Genomic DNA, 13188 nt, shown 5'->3' on the forward strand with positions numbered 1-13188 from the left:
TTCTGTTTGGAGACTCCTGGTTCTATTTAAATCTTCTATGTTAGCAAGCAGCTGCTAATGCTAGTATGTGGATGTATGTCATATACAAAATCTGGCTTGACTCTGGCCTCTTGTTCCAATGCTGGCTTTGTCTCTGGAGTCCTTCTCTTGTTCTCCGGGTCTGCCTGGTTTTCTGGTACTAGTGGAGCTGGTACCATCTGCAGGGTTAAAAGTGCATCTCTGGGGGACACCCCGCTGAGGATAAATCAAATGTTTGTGTGGGTTTCCGTACTGATGGGCAGCTTGACAACATTGCCTGTATAGTTCCTACTGGCACCCCCTTGTGCAAGCAGGGTTAGGTGGCCTGTAGGTGCTCTGGCACTATCACTGGGGACAGACTGTGGACTGGTACTGGAGCACTGTTATAGGTTTCTCCTGCCATTGGCCAGAGAGAAGGGGTTTTCCAGAAGACTTGCCTGTATCTGTTGGCCATTGTGTGTGGTAGACCTCTCTGGGGCCCCACCCCAGAAATCTATACCAGAGAAAAATGAAACCCGGGAACTTAGCTCTAGTTCTGAGTCCTATCTTATTTTCAACTCTCAAGTCCTTTCCTCAATGGCTGTTACTTAAGGGGTATTTAGGTGGAAGGAGCAGGACAGGTGAGCTCATGACTGCTCATAGGACTCCACATGCCATGCCTGCTGGACCACCCCAACCTTCACAGCAGCCAGTCTTCCTCAGAAGTGCAGATCTGACTGGTAGTGCGCCACTTAAAGCATCTTCCTTGGCTCCTGCTGAGTGACCCTCCTGGCTGCCCTGCACACTCCCTTGCTCCCTACAGGACAGTTTTTCTTCATCCCCTCAGAACTCCTCTGGCCACAGACAAGCACCATAAGCTTCAGCTTCCAGGGCAGAGCCTACCCCTCACAAACCTGGATACTGGAGTCTGCCATGAGGCTGGCTTCCCACTGGGCTTGCTATCTGCCCAACTCACATTCGCAAAGCCTTGTTGCAGCTCCCCTTCTTATCAGGAGGACAGCTAACCCCAATGCCTTAATCTTGACATCTGCAAAGATCCTGTCTCCAAATAGTCACATTCCGGTGTATTAGGCTTAAAACTTTGACATGAATTTGGAGGGAAACAATTAAGTTCATAACTGCCAAAACGGCCTTTGCTCAACGGATCCTCTCTCTTTACAACTCTTTTGCTACCCGCAGCCATTTTACATGGTTCCCTAAGCTTTCTCACCACCTTCAAAACACCTAAGGGTCACCTGGTCACACCAATTTTCTACAGGACCATTTGTTATAAAGCCCAACCCCTACATCACAGGTCTGTTCTTAGATGTGAGGTACCTGGCTGCCCAGGTCTGGAAGCGCCCACTCCCCCATTCTGTTTACTGGGAATGCCATGCAACTTGAATCCTGCTCAACACCAGCACTAGGAAGTGCCCAGCAAGGGCCCACTGACAATACCATCCCTGCCCTAAAACTTAAAATCCTCCAGCCAGCGAGGCTACTTAGTACATGTCTAAACTGAGGGTAGACCCAAGCAGCAGACCCACGCCTGCCTTTTCAAGATCCCGAGTAACCCAGTAAGGATCACCCGATCACCCACATCTATGCCATTCTAAATAAGCTTAGCTTGAGCTTCCACCACCTTAGGACAAATGTGCTCTCACCTGTAGTACCCAGGGGCCAAGGGGAAAGAGAAACCTGAAGGTTCAGGTACGCGGAAGCTGAACCACTGGGGCAAAGTACCAGACTGAGAAAGGCCAGCCCCACCCTTCGCCCCGCCCTCCGCCATCTGTCACGCCCCAAAGCCTTCGCCCCACCTATCAGCCCTTGTCTCAGCCCCCTCATTCCTCAGCCTTCGCCCTACTCAGAACCCCCACCCCACCCTCGAGGTTTATACCACCTCCCTAAGCCTGCATCCAGCCAATCGACTCTTGTCGGCGGCCCAGTGGCCCATGCCCCGCCCACCCACCCCTTCCCCAACCCACTTCCCCTTCCCCCGCCCCCTTCCCTTAGTTTCCTCTTACACTTCGCCCCTCCCACAAAGGCCCGCGCTCCGCCTACCATCTCCTGCAACGCCCCCAAAGACCACGCCCCGCCTTCTTGGTTCTTACCCTTACCATTACCCCTTATTCCCCACTCTTTACACGAGCCCCTTTCCCAAGAGGACCGAGTCCCGCCTGCCAACCCCTCGCTCCGCCCACTACCCCTCACCCCCAACGCCTCACCCTTCGCCCCTCCTCCCGAGGCCCTCGCCGAACCAGCTGCCCCCTGCCCCGCCCCCGAGGCTCGTGCCCCGCCCTCAACCTCTGCACCCAGCCAATTACACTCTCTCTTCGCCCCCTCTCTCACCCTCCTGCCCCTTTCCCGCCCACTTCCCCTGGCCCCACCCCCTGCCCCTTCCCCTTACTCCGTGCCCCTCCCCCACACCACGACTCTGAGGGGCGCACTCCGCCGCGAGCATCCAAGCCAGCCGGAAGTCCTGCCGTAAAGCGTGTCGCCACAATAGTACTAACGCCGGTTCCCTTGGAGACAGGCAACGCGCGCAAGATGGCGACGCCGGCGGAGGCGGAGGCGGCCGCGGATGTCTCCGAGGCGACTGAGGCTGCGGAACTGAGCCGCGCGCTAGGGCGCCTGCTGCCGGGGCTGGAAGCCGAGAGTAAGCTGGGGCGGCGGCGTGCGCTGGAGGCTCTGGAGCACGCACTGGAAGAGGCGGTGCGGCCCGGCGTGGATTCGGCGGCCTTCCAGGGCCCCTGGGCTCGTCTCCTGCTGCCGCGCCTGCTGCGACTTCTCACCGACCCGGCCGAGGGCTGTCGCGCGCTGGCTGCTCACCTGCTAGACTTAGGCCTGCGCCGTGCCGCGCGGCCCCACGACGCCCTGCCGCGCCTGTTGCCCGCTCTCACCGCGCGCTTGGCCCGACCTGAGCCCACGCGGCCGCCGCCCGAGCCCTGCGAGGAGCTGCGCCTTACCCTAGTGCAGCTGCTCCGTCTGGCCGTGGACCTGTGCGGTGCCGCGTTCGCGCCCCACCTGGATGACGCGGTGCGCGCGCTGCGGGGCGCGCTGCTCGACCCTTTCGCCGCGGTGCGCCGCGAGAGCTGCGAGTGCGCAGCCGCTCTGGCGCGAGCCACTCCTGGTAAGCGTCGCATCCCCCTCCGTGGGTACCCAGATGATGATTTCGTATGCGAAACAAGATGTCACCATGAAGCTCGGGCTGTTACCAAACCTAACTCTGCTTCAGCTTTCTGAGTGCTAGACTCTCAGACCTATGCTACGCACTCATTTCATGCTCATTTTTATGCAGAGGTCATAGGATCCACGTGGAGAAGGACCACACAAGCTTATGCACGCGTGTTTCTCTACCCCAGTGTCTTCTGTGTCTCTGACTTGGATCTCTAGCGTCCTAGGTGGAAAGAGACTGCTTTTCTTCACTTCCCTTTAGTTTATCCCCACCATTTCTAACAGCTCTGCTTGATCAGAGCCGCTTTTTTTTTTTTTTTTTTTTTTTCCCTTGTAAGCTAGAATTTGGAAAAAGAAAAAATAAAAAGAGGCCCTGCCTTGTGCTTATAGTTAAACTGAAAGTTTGGACAGGAGAGAGCCAACTTTGTGACATATGTGCACATGTCCACCTCGATGCCTGGAGCATAGGCAGAGCCAGGACTACTGGAGAGGGAAAATAGTTGAGGCTAGCAGGGACTGGTTTACAAGAGCCCAGAGGAAGGTGGCAGGTGTAATGGTGGCCACAGAACTGTATCTGATAACCAACCAGCAGCCTCCCTGTCCCACAGAGCACTTCCACATGCAGTCGGAGTCCCTGATAAGCCCCCTGATGCAGACCATCTCCCACCAGCACTGGAAGGTCAGAGTGGCCGTCATCGAAGCCACTGGCACTGTGATCCAGTTTGGCAATGGCAGTTCTGTGGATGATGTTCTTTCCCACTTTGCTCAAAGACTCTTCGATGATGTCCCTCAGGTAATGGGATTTCTCTTGAAACCCTGTGCTTCAGTTAGTGGAAGTGTCTTCATGTGCTCATCCACTGGCTCAGTGCAGAGCCAAGGTGGCTGGAGCATTGCAGGGAAGACTGCAGGGTGGAGGTTGAGTAGTGGGGTAATCTATGCTGGTGGGTTTGGAAGCAGCTGAGGAGGCTGGCAGACAGGAGCCCTACAGATATAGGGGGTACACTGGCTTTAAGAAGGCAAAATCCAACCCAGTGATGGTGGCATATGCCTTTAATCCCAGCAGAGGCAGGTGGATCTTTGAGAGTTCAAGGCCAGCCTGGTCGACAGAGCAAATTCCAGATGAGCTGGGACTGTTGTGTAAAGAAACCTTGTCTAGGAACACCCCCCCCCCCAAAAAAAAATCCAGATCACAGGCATGTCTCAGATCTAAGGCTATTGTGGCGTGTGGTGATATCACCTATAAAGAGAGAACTGGTGGCAGGCAGGCTCGGTTCCAAAACAAGAAAAGGAGGAGCACGTGATTCTGATTAGGTGGGGAGGAAGGGCAGTGGCCAGAATCACACACACCCCCGAGGGAAACTGAAAACTGTGAAAACTGCCCCCATCTTGGCCATTCATATCAACCGTATAACCCCACAGAGTAGCAAGTTATATCCAGGTGGCAGTGTCCCCTCCCCTGGGATGAAGATGCTAGTGCATCAGACACCCTCCGCCCCCTGCTCGAGGTTGTATCACTTGTGCAGGTGCCCAGCCTACGTGGATCCATCCTATCCAAGCCCTGCCTCAGGTTCCCAGCACAGCTTTATGTCTTGTTTTATTTGTATTCCTCTCTATGGCATTAAAAGTCATGTGGTACGATTAACCCATTCATGATTTTAGTAGGTTTAGTAGGCTTGTTTTTATTATTTTTTTTTATTTTGTAAAACATTTATTGTTAAGTTTATTGTTTCAGGGTTGGGATTGTAGCTCAAGTATAGAATGCTTGCTCAGTTTGTGCAAGGTGCTATATTCCATCCCCCACATTACACATCCAGAGTTGTGAGTTACAGCCACAATGTTTTCACTATTATCACTACTGTCCCAGTTCTCACCATCCCAGATATAAACCCTGACCAGCAAGCCACAGTTCACCATTTATATCTCTACCTGGTGAGATTTAATCTTTCTGTCCTAAGTTTGCTTGCTGTAGATTTCTCATGGAGTCGTGGCACATGTCAGATAAGATAGCCTCTACTAAGCGTCACTGCAGCCCATGAAACACCCAGGTACCATGGTGACACAGAAGACGAAGACAGGATGAGTTACTGTGGGGAGGAGCACAGTGAGTCCTCAGAGGACAGAGCTAGTGGGTGTCACGGGGTTCTGGACCAGCAGTGGTCCTCTCATTTGTCAGAGGGGTGGGGCCCAGGGCTGGGCCTCATTGCCTGTGCCTGTTTTAGGACTAACATCCTCCACATCAGGGCTCAGAGCCACCCTTTACAGATTTTTTTGGGGAGGGCGGGTTTGAGACAGTGTTTCTTTTTGTAGCCTTGGCTGTCCTAGCACTCACTCTGTAAACCAGGCTGGCTTCCAACTCACAGAGATCTGCCTGCCTCTGCCTCCTGAGTGCTGGGACTAAAGGTGTGCACCACCACTGCCCTGGGCCTTCCCAGGCTCTTAAATGAGGCTTCTTCTCTGTTCTTTTGTGGCAGGTCAGACAGGCAGTGGCCTCGGTGGTGGGGGGCTGGCTGCTGGATCTTCGTGACCGCTATTCCTTCTTCCATAAACTCACCCCACTGCTGCTCAGCAGCTTCAGTGATGAGATGCCTGCGGTCCGGTAAGTGCCTCGCTGGGCAGTGTGGGCCACATGGTGTCCCCTAACCCTCTGGCTTCTTTCCAGTTGCCAGTTACCACAGCGCTGGTTTCTCTGGTCTAGAATTGCTGCAAGAAGCTACCCCATCTCCCTGTTTTGTGTGTCATGTGATCCTATGCCGTGTGAACTATCTCTGATCCCTAAGACCTCTTGGGACCTCTTTCTTACTTGAGTTGGGTCTGTGAGTGGATATCAGGCTTTTGTTGATGTTGTCACCATGTAGTCAGCTGGTCAGAAGGCCACTCCTGCTCAGTGATGATGCATGTTGTCTAAAAGCCCAGCAGCTGTTTCCCTGAGGTTTCTGTGCTCAGGGCCTTCATAGAAGGGGTCTCTTGGCCCCCAGGCCTAACTGCCACTCCTGTCTTGTGTTGCAGACAGACAGCCACCAGTCTCTGGGAGAAGGTTGGGCTGAAGTGGCAGGAGGAGAATGAGGCAGATCTGAAGGACAAGCTGGACTTTGCATCGCCACCTCCTCCCCACTACCCTAAACACGGTGAGTGCCCCTGCTAGGGACAAGGCACCTGGAAAGTCCATGAGGGGCATTTGTTCCTGGCTCTGAAGAAGGCTCTGGTATCTGAGATGCTGCTGGGCTGAGTAGTTGCTGAGCCACTGTTGGGGGGGTCACAGAAGGGTCCCTGCTTCCCTGGTGGCAATGTGGGCCCATGCTGTCAGCCTGTGCCCTCTGTCTCTGAGAAGCCAATCTTTTCCCACCTCTGGGCCAGCGTCATCTTAAAGAAGGGAAGGAGTTCCCGAAGCATCCAGATGTGCTGCCAGGTGTCCACAACTCCCTTCTGAGCATGTGCAGGGACAGGTATCTGGACAGGCTTCTGCAGCACTGCTAAGAGTTTCAAGAGTGTCACCATGGAGGCCTTCATTTTTTGACCTAGAGGCAACTATGGCAGGATTAAGTGGCATTTGTCTTTCTGCCCTCAGGAGTAGGGTCTTCTGTTGGCAACTGCTTGTCCACACATAGTCATGACCCAAGGCCATATTTGTGCCTGTCTAGCAAGTTCAGCTGTAAAGAACATCGTTTCCCCTGGCTCCATGGGTTTTAAGACCTCCTGTCTTCTCAGGAAAGTGTTCTCTTAAAACAGCAGTGCATCCTAACAAGGGCAGGGATGTGACCACCCCTAGCACCCATGTGCTCCTTCCTAGTCCCAAGGAGGGGTCTAGTGGACTGTGGACATAGTAGTGATGCTGAGACTGCTCCTGAATTCTGTTCTGCTGAGATGCCACCCTTGTTAGCTACCTCCCTCCCAGTCAGCCTCTCTGCTCCCAAGCTTCTGCCCTGTCCTTGGAAGCTGGCAGAGGAAAGCACTCTAGTTTCGAGACAGATACAAGTAGTAGTATAAGCCAGGTTTGTTCCAATTTGATAAGTCAGATTGAGAGCGCAATTTTCCAGATGTGGAATTGAGATGTGAAAGCTGTTTGTGTTTGTTTGATTGATTGATTGATTGATTGATTGATTGTTTTTCTTGTGTGAGGTACTCAGTTTCAAACTCAGGGCCTCACATGTGTGACACTAAGTGTTCTACCACTGAGTTACTTCCCCTTGGATTGTTTTGTTTTGTTTTGTTTTTGTTTATTTTGTTTTGTTTTGTGGCAGGGTCTCATTATGTAACCCAGGCTGGCCTTGAACTTGTGCAATCCTCCTGCCTCAGCTTCTTGAATTGTGGGATTACAGACAAGCAGTGGCTGAAGGGTTTTTTCCACTTCTCCTGTTCTTTCTGTCTCAGATCACCTGTGTCCTTTTTCACAGCTGAACAGGAAGTTACCTCCAGCTCTGTAGTCGCAGCCTGGCTCTGAGCATGCACTGGTGATGTTCTCTGTGATGGGAGGGATAGTGTGTTCCCATGATTAAGTCTGCCTTTGCTCTCTGGGGTCATCCCACACAAGTTCGCTGGCAGTCTGGCAGTCTAGCAGTGACAGCAGGACACAGACTGGCCTTGAAGTGCAAGGAAGTTCCCTGCCTTGACTGTAACAGATTTTGCTGCCAGGAACAAGGAAAGTGTGGGAGGGTTACTGTCTGGAAAGATAGCACACTTGACCAAGTTGGCGGGGGTTGTATGTAGGGGCTTGGGAGGCATACTTGCATAAATGGTCTGCACTGCCCAGCTTCCTGTGCTCAAGTTCTAGAAGGAGTATCTGTTCCCTAGAATACATTTTGGATCTAAATTAGGGGAAGAGCTTGTTGCTGTCAGTAATTACAGGCATCTCAATGGTTCTGGTTCTTAGCTGTGAAGGCAGCTCCTGCTCAGAGCTCATTTTTCATCTGAAATACTGAACAGAGTGGATTTAGAATTGAGTTGTAGTATCCAGCAACATGGCACTGGGTTTCATGAGTTTTGTTGTTCCCTCTGAAGTTACTTCAGTGTAGGATTAGAACTTTAATGATTTTGCAGCATTTTAGCCATCAGGTCTTGCCACTTATATTCAGACCCTTACCCAAGCCCTCCTTGCTGTTGCCCCTCCCAGCCCTGTGCCCGGTCACACCATCCTGGAACCTGTGTTGTCCTTGACTAAGGGGCTATGTACAAATACCTTTACATCTCTAAAACTGCCTTTTAGAGCTATGGGTTTGTGAACTTTGTCAAAAAACATGTCATGAGTCCATCACAGGGTTGTCCTTGGTGCCTTCCTGATTGTGGCCACTGTTTTCTGAGCGATAATTCATGCTCTTTGTGGCCAGACATGTCCACTTGGACATGCGCCTCTTCTCAAGTCTCGTCCCCGTTAATTGGGTTGCTCCTAGCAGTCACCCTCCTACTGCCCAGTTGCCCCCTCCCTGTGCCTGACCCCTTAGTGCTTCTTAGGTAGACATGTGCTTCAGTTGCCTCCACCCCAAGAGGCACTGAATCAGTGTTAAGGAAACAGATGAGTGGCTATGATATGTTATATCCTTTCTTTCTTCCTGCTAGTGTAGGGGACATAATAAACTGCCTGACCACAGCTGATCCACATAGTTGACAATTGCAACACAAGGAAGTCAGCACCTGGATCAAATTTAATCAATTCAGGCTTCCCCTTGCCTATGACAGTAAGGTTAATGTCACCACTTCTACCACAGGGTTTATGCTCAATTTACAGACAAATGGTAATCTTAACATCAAAATAAGTCTCCACTTTTAGTTTCTAATTTTTAAAAGTCTTTTTTGTTGTTTTTGGGGTTTTTTTTTTTGTTATTGTTGTTGTTGTTGCTGTTGTTGTTTGAGACATGATTTCTCTGTGGCTTTGGAAACTGTCCTGGAACTAGCTCTTGTAGACCAGGCTGGCCTTGAACTCACAGAGGTCCACCTGCCTCTACCTCCCAAATGCTGAGTTTAAAGGTGTACACCACCACTGCCTGGCCTGATTTTTAGAAGTATTTTTAAAGACTTTTTTTGAAGATTTATTTTTTATGTATGTGTATGAGGCCTTTGCCTGCATGTGTATCTCTGCACCATGTATATACATGATACCTGTAGAGGCCACAGTTGTGAGCAACCTGATTTGGGTGCTAAGAAGTAAAATCAAGTCTTCTGCAAGAGCAGTGAATGCTCTTAACTGCTGAACCATCTCTCCATTGTTTTATTTTTATTTCTTATTTTTTATTTTATTTTGTTTTTTCGAGACAGGGTTTCTCTGTGTGACAGCCTTGGCTGTCCTGGAACTCACTCTGTAGACCAGGCTGACCTCAAACTCAAAGAGCTCCGCCTGCCTCTGCTTCCCAACTGCTGGGATTAAAAGCATGCACCACCACTGCCTGGCTGGTTTTTTTATTTTTTGTTTTTTGCTTTTTAAACTATGTATTTGTGTTGGGAGCATTTATGAACATAAATGCACTGCCCTTAGAATCTGGAAGAGAGTTTCATATACAAGTGGTTGTGAACTCTCCAACATGGGAGAGGTCCTCTGCAAGAGCAGCAAACACTCTTAACCACCAACACAGCTCCACTTTTACTCATTTCTTTTAGCTTTATTAGTTTGTGTGGGTGTATACAGTGTACAGTGTAGATGTGGACAGCTGAGCTACAGCACATAGATGGAGTTGAAAAGCCAACTTTGTGAAGTTAGTTTTCTCCTTCCACCTTTATGAAGGTTCTGGGGATTGAGCTCTGGTCTTCCAGCTTTCATGGCAAAGACCTTTACCCACCAAGCCACCTTGTTGACCTCAAATTACCAGTTTTAAAATGGAGTGTTATGTAGGACAGACAGGATGGTTGTACTTACATTGTCTTCAAATCAGTTCTTACTGAATAAAGTGTCCTCAAGGTCCTGAAAACCACCAATGGCAGGGCTCTGGTGACGGCAGGTTCCTGGTTTTGTTGGTGGTGATAGTTTTCCTTTGAAACATCTTTCTGCTGAATTGTTTGCCTGTCATGCCCAAGTGCTGAGGACAGTGTGTCTTCAGAGCAGTGGCTGGATGCAGGAGGACACAGAGCCTTTTTCTTTCTTCTTATTCTTTAAAAAGAAAGAGCTGGTCTGGAAGTGAGTAGGGTTCTCTTTGAATATGTATCATTGTGCCCATCCATCTGTTTCAGCCCTGCCTACATTCCATCAGGGTATTTGGGATAGAAACTTGAATGGGGGTAGAAGATGAGGAGCTGGCTGGCACCGTGGGAGCTTTTCCCTCTTCTCAGGGGCAGGGCATTCTGTCTTAGCAGCACACAGACAGGCCTTGTAGACATGAGTGAGATGTCAGGAGAAGAGGGAAATCACTTTCACAGAAGCCACTGATCCCAGAACCCCAACATCTCTGATGCCTCCCAAAACTGAACTTTGACCTCTACAGCAGCTTCAGCCTTCTACCCTGACTCCCTCCCCAGTACCTCCAGGTGGACTGTCCTTTGCTTCACCAGACCTGGCACAACCTCACCTTTTCCTTTTGTTTTAGGCAGCTATATGGATGGCTGCTCGTTGCCATGGAGTCCATTGTCCCTTACAGTCCCCAAAGGCCCTTGTCACTCCACATAAGAGCAAGCATGGCCCACTTAAGCTGTCTTTTTCTGCCTTTTTCTGTCTTTTCTATTGTCAGGTTGTAGTTAATCCTTCAAAGAAGATTTATACACAGTGCTGAGTCTCTGGGCCTCCAGGCCAACACTTTTGGACTCTGGACTTGAGTAAATGATTACTAGGACCCCAGGGCCTTCCTGCTTACCTGTGCTAACATGCTTCTAGACGGAGATAGATGCAGGACCACTGACCTCTAGCCTGCCCATAAATCAAGTGGCAAATGATCAGATCTGGGAAGGAATTTAGATGCTGAGAAATAAACATGGCTGGTAGACAGCCAGTGCCAGGACACTTGTAAAGTAGTCAAGGTTTCTGAGGTCAAGCATGGTGCTTACTGCCTGTCCGGGGCAGACACTGTTGACAGGGATGAAACTGTGTCTCCCCAGCAAATCTGGAGAGTATCCTAGTAACATTCCCTATGAGAGCTCCAGAGGGAAGCAACCACGTGTGCCCACTGGGGAAGACTAGGTATACCAGGTGAGGTGGCAAGATAGAGCATCCCTCAGCAAAGAAGGGGAAGGACACATACTTGTGCCACAGCATGAATGAATTCTGTCAAGTGAAAGAAGCCGTTTACAAAGCAGCCCCCCCCAAAACAAAAACAAAAAAACGGGACACAGGAAACAGTAATGCTATCAGCCAGAACAGAGTTAAGTCTTGTCATTTGGGTACCTGTGAGTTCGAGGTCAGCCTGGTCTACAAGAGCTAGTTCCAGGACAGCTAAGTCCTACCCAGAGAAACACTTTCTCAAAATACAAACAAATAAATAAATAAGATGGCCCCAAGTCAGAGCTAAGCTCTCAGGAGATGAATAGGGAGCGGGGTATGTTCATGGCATAGACTACTCCAGCAGAGTTTGTGCTATGCATGACCACTGAGCAAAGATGCAGAGAATACATTCTAGTCCATAACCAGGGCCATTGGGTGGAAGGGCAGTGGCGCTAAGTTTACTTCAGTGTTTGTGGTGATGATTTGCAAGTTTGTCCCAATATGGTTTCTTGTGTGTCACACCAGCATAGCCATGAGTAATACTTTATGACCTTTATTTTTTCTCCTTTGTGTGTGTGTTGGGGGGGGGTGATTCTTTGGGGGGTTTTTGGTGTTGTTGGTGGTGGTGGTTGTTTTGTTTGTTTGTTTTGAAATAGAGTCTCATTCTGCAGCCCAGGAAAACCTGGAACTGTCTAGAACTTGGAGCAATCTGTCTCAGCCTCCTAGGCTCCAGGATCATAGTTGCAAGCCTTCTTTCTGTCTTGAGGGGACATTCTGAACTTGACTGAAGCTGTCTTTGTGGGTTTCCATCTTCTCCCCTCTAGAGAGCCGCCCTGGCCTGGGTTGCCGAGAGCTGGTCTTCAGGAACCTCTCTAAGGTGCTTCCTGCCGTCTGTCATGATATCACCGACTGGGTGGTGGGGACACGGGTGAAAGCCGCACAGCTCCTGCCTGTGCTGCTGCTGCACGCAGAGGACCACATCACACAGCACCTGGAGATCATTCTCAGAACCCTGCAGCTGGCGTGTACCGATGAGGAGAAGACTGTGGTCAGCAGTGTGAGTGTCCCATCATCTTGCAAGTGGCAAAGCTCAGCCCTGTACACACGGATTCTGTGCTCACCAGCTAACTGAGGATATGGACACCTGCCGCCTACCATTCCACCTCCTCCATATTCAGCCATTAGCCTGGCTCTGGTGGGGCCATCAAAGCGAACAGTTTCACCCTTGAGCACACAGGCCATGTGCAGCATGTGGACTTTTGTCCAGGCCCTGCCGTGCTCTGCTTCTGGGGGCCAGGCAGTCAGCAGTCAGTTTGCCTAAGAGACCAGTTTCCTCAGCCCAGGCACATTCAAGTCATTTCCACACAAAACTCGATGGGGTGGGGGGGCTCGAGCGTTGCATTGTATCCGTGTGTGTTTGCATGTGTATGACCATGTATGAGAGTGCATGTGCAATTGTATGCATGCTTATAGAAGCTCAGATTTGACATTGGGTATCAGTTGCTGTCCACTTGATTACAGGGTCCCTTACTAAACCTGAAACTCACAAATTCGGCTGGTTTTAACCTAGCCAGCCGGCTCCGGGGATCCCTTTGTCTGTCTCCTAGGTACCGGAGTGGTACCCCTTCCCTCCTTTTACATGGGTGCTGGGGATCTGAGCTCTAATCCTTGGGCTTGTACTGCAAGCACATTCGTTATTCACTGAGCTCCCTCCCCACCAAAGTCTTGAACTTCTGTTTTGCTGGCAGAAAAGGTGACTTTACATCTCTCAGTCTGGATCTCTGAAGGAGAGGGAGGGAATGGTGAGAAGTGCCATGTGAAGGTTGCTGTGTCCGTGTGCCCCGCGCCTTCCCCTGTGTGCTGCCCCTGGCTGCTTGCTCCGTGATGCATGTGCCAAGCTGGCC

The 13188-nt window shown here is 50.7% G+C and overlaps 1 protein-coding gene across 1 annotated transcript in view; it reads left to right on the forward strand.

The window, feature by feature from the left end:
- The first annotated feature begins 2477 nt into the window (after positions 1–2477).
- Positions 2478–13188, forward strand: part of Dnaaf5 (dynein axonemal assembly factor 5) — a 33269-nt gene continuing 22558 nt past the window's right edge. Inside the window, exons 1-5 of the mRNA XM_051205540.1 lie at positions 2478–3127; positions 3780–3964; positions 5643–5767; positions 6178–6296; positions 12109–12341. Coding sequence (XP_051061497.1) covers positions 2545–3127; positions 3780–3964; positions 5643–5767; positions 6178–6296; positions 12109–12341 — 1245 coding nt within the window. The 5' untranslated portion in view covers positions 2478–2544. The remainder of the gene's footprint in view (positions 3128–3779; positions 3965–5642; positions 5768–6177; positions 6297–12108; positions 12342–13188) is intronic.

The sequence above is a fragment of the Phodopus roborovskii genome, unplaced genomic scaffold, assembly GCF_943737965.1.
Source record: "Phodopus roborovskii unplaced genomic scaffold, PHOROB, whole genome shotgun sequence".
Taxonomy (NCBI): domain Eukaryota; kingdom Metazoa; phylum Chordata; class Mammalia; order Rodentia; family Cricetidae; genus Phodopus; species Phodopus roborovskii.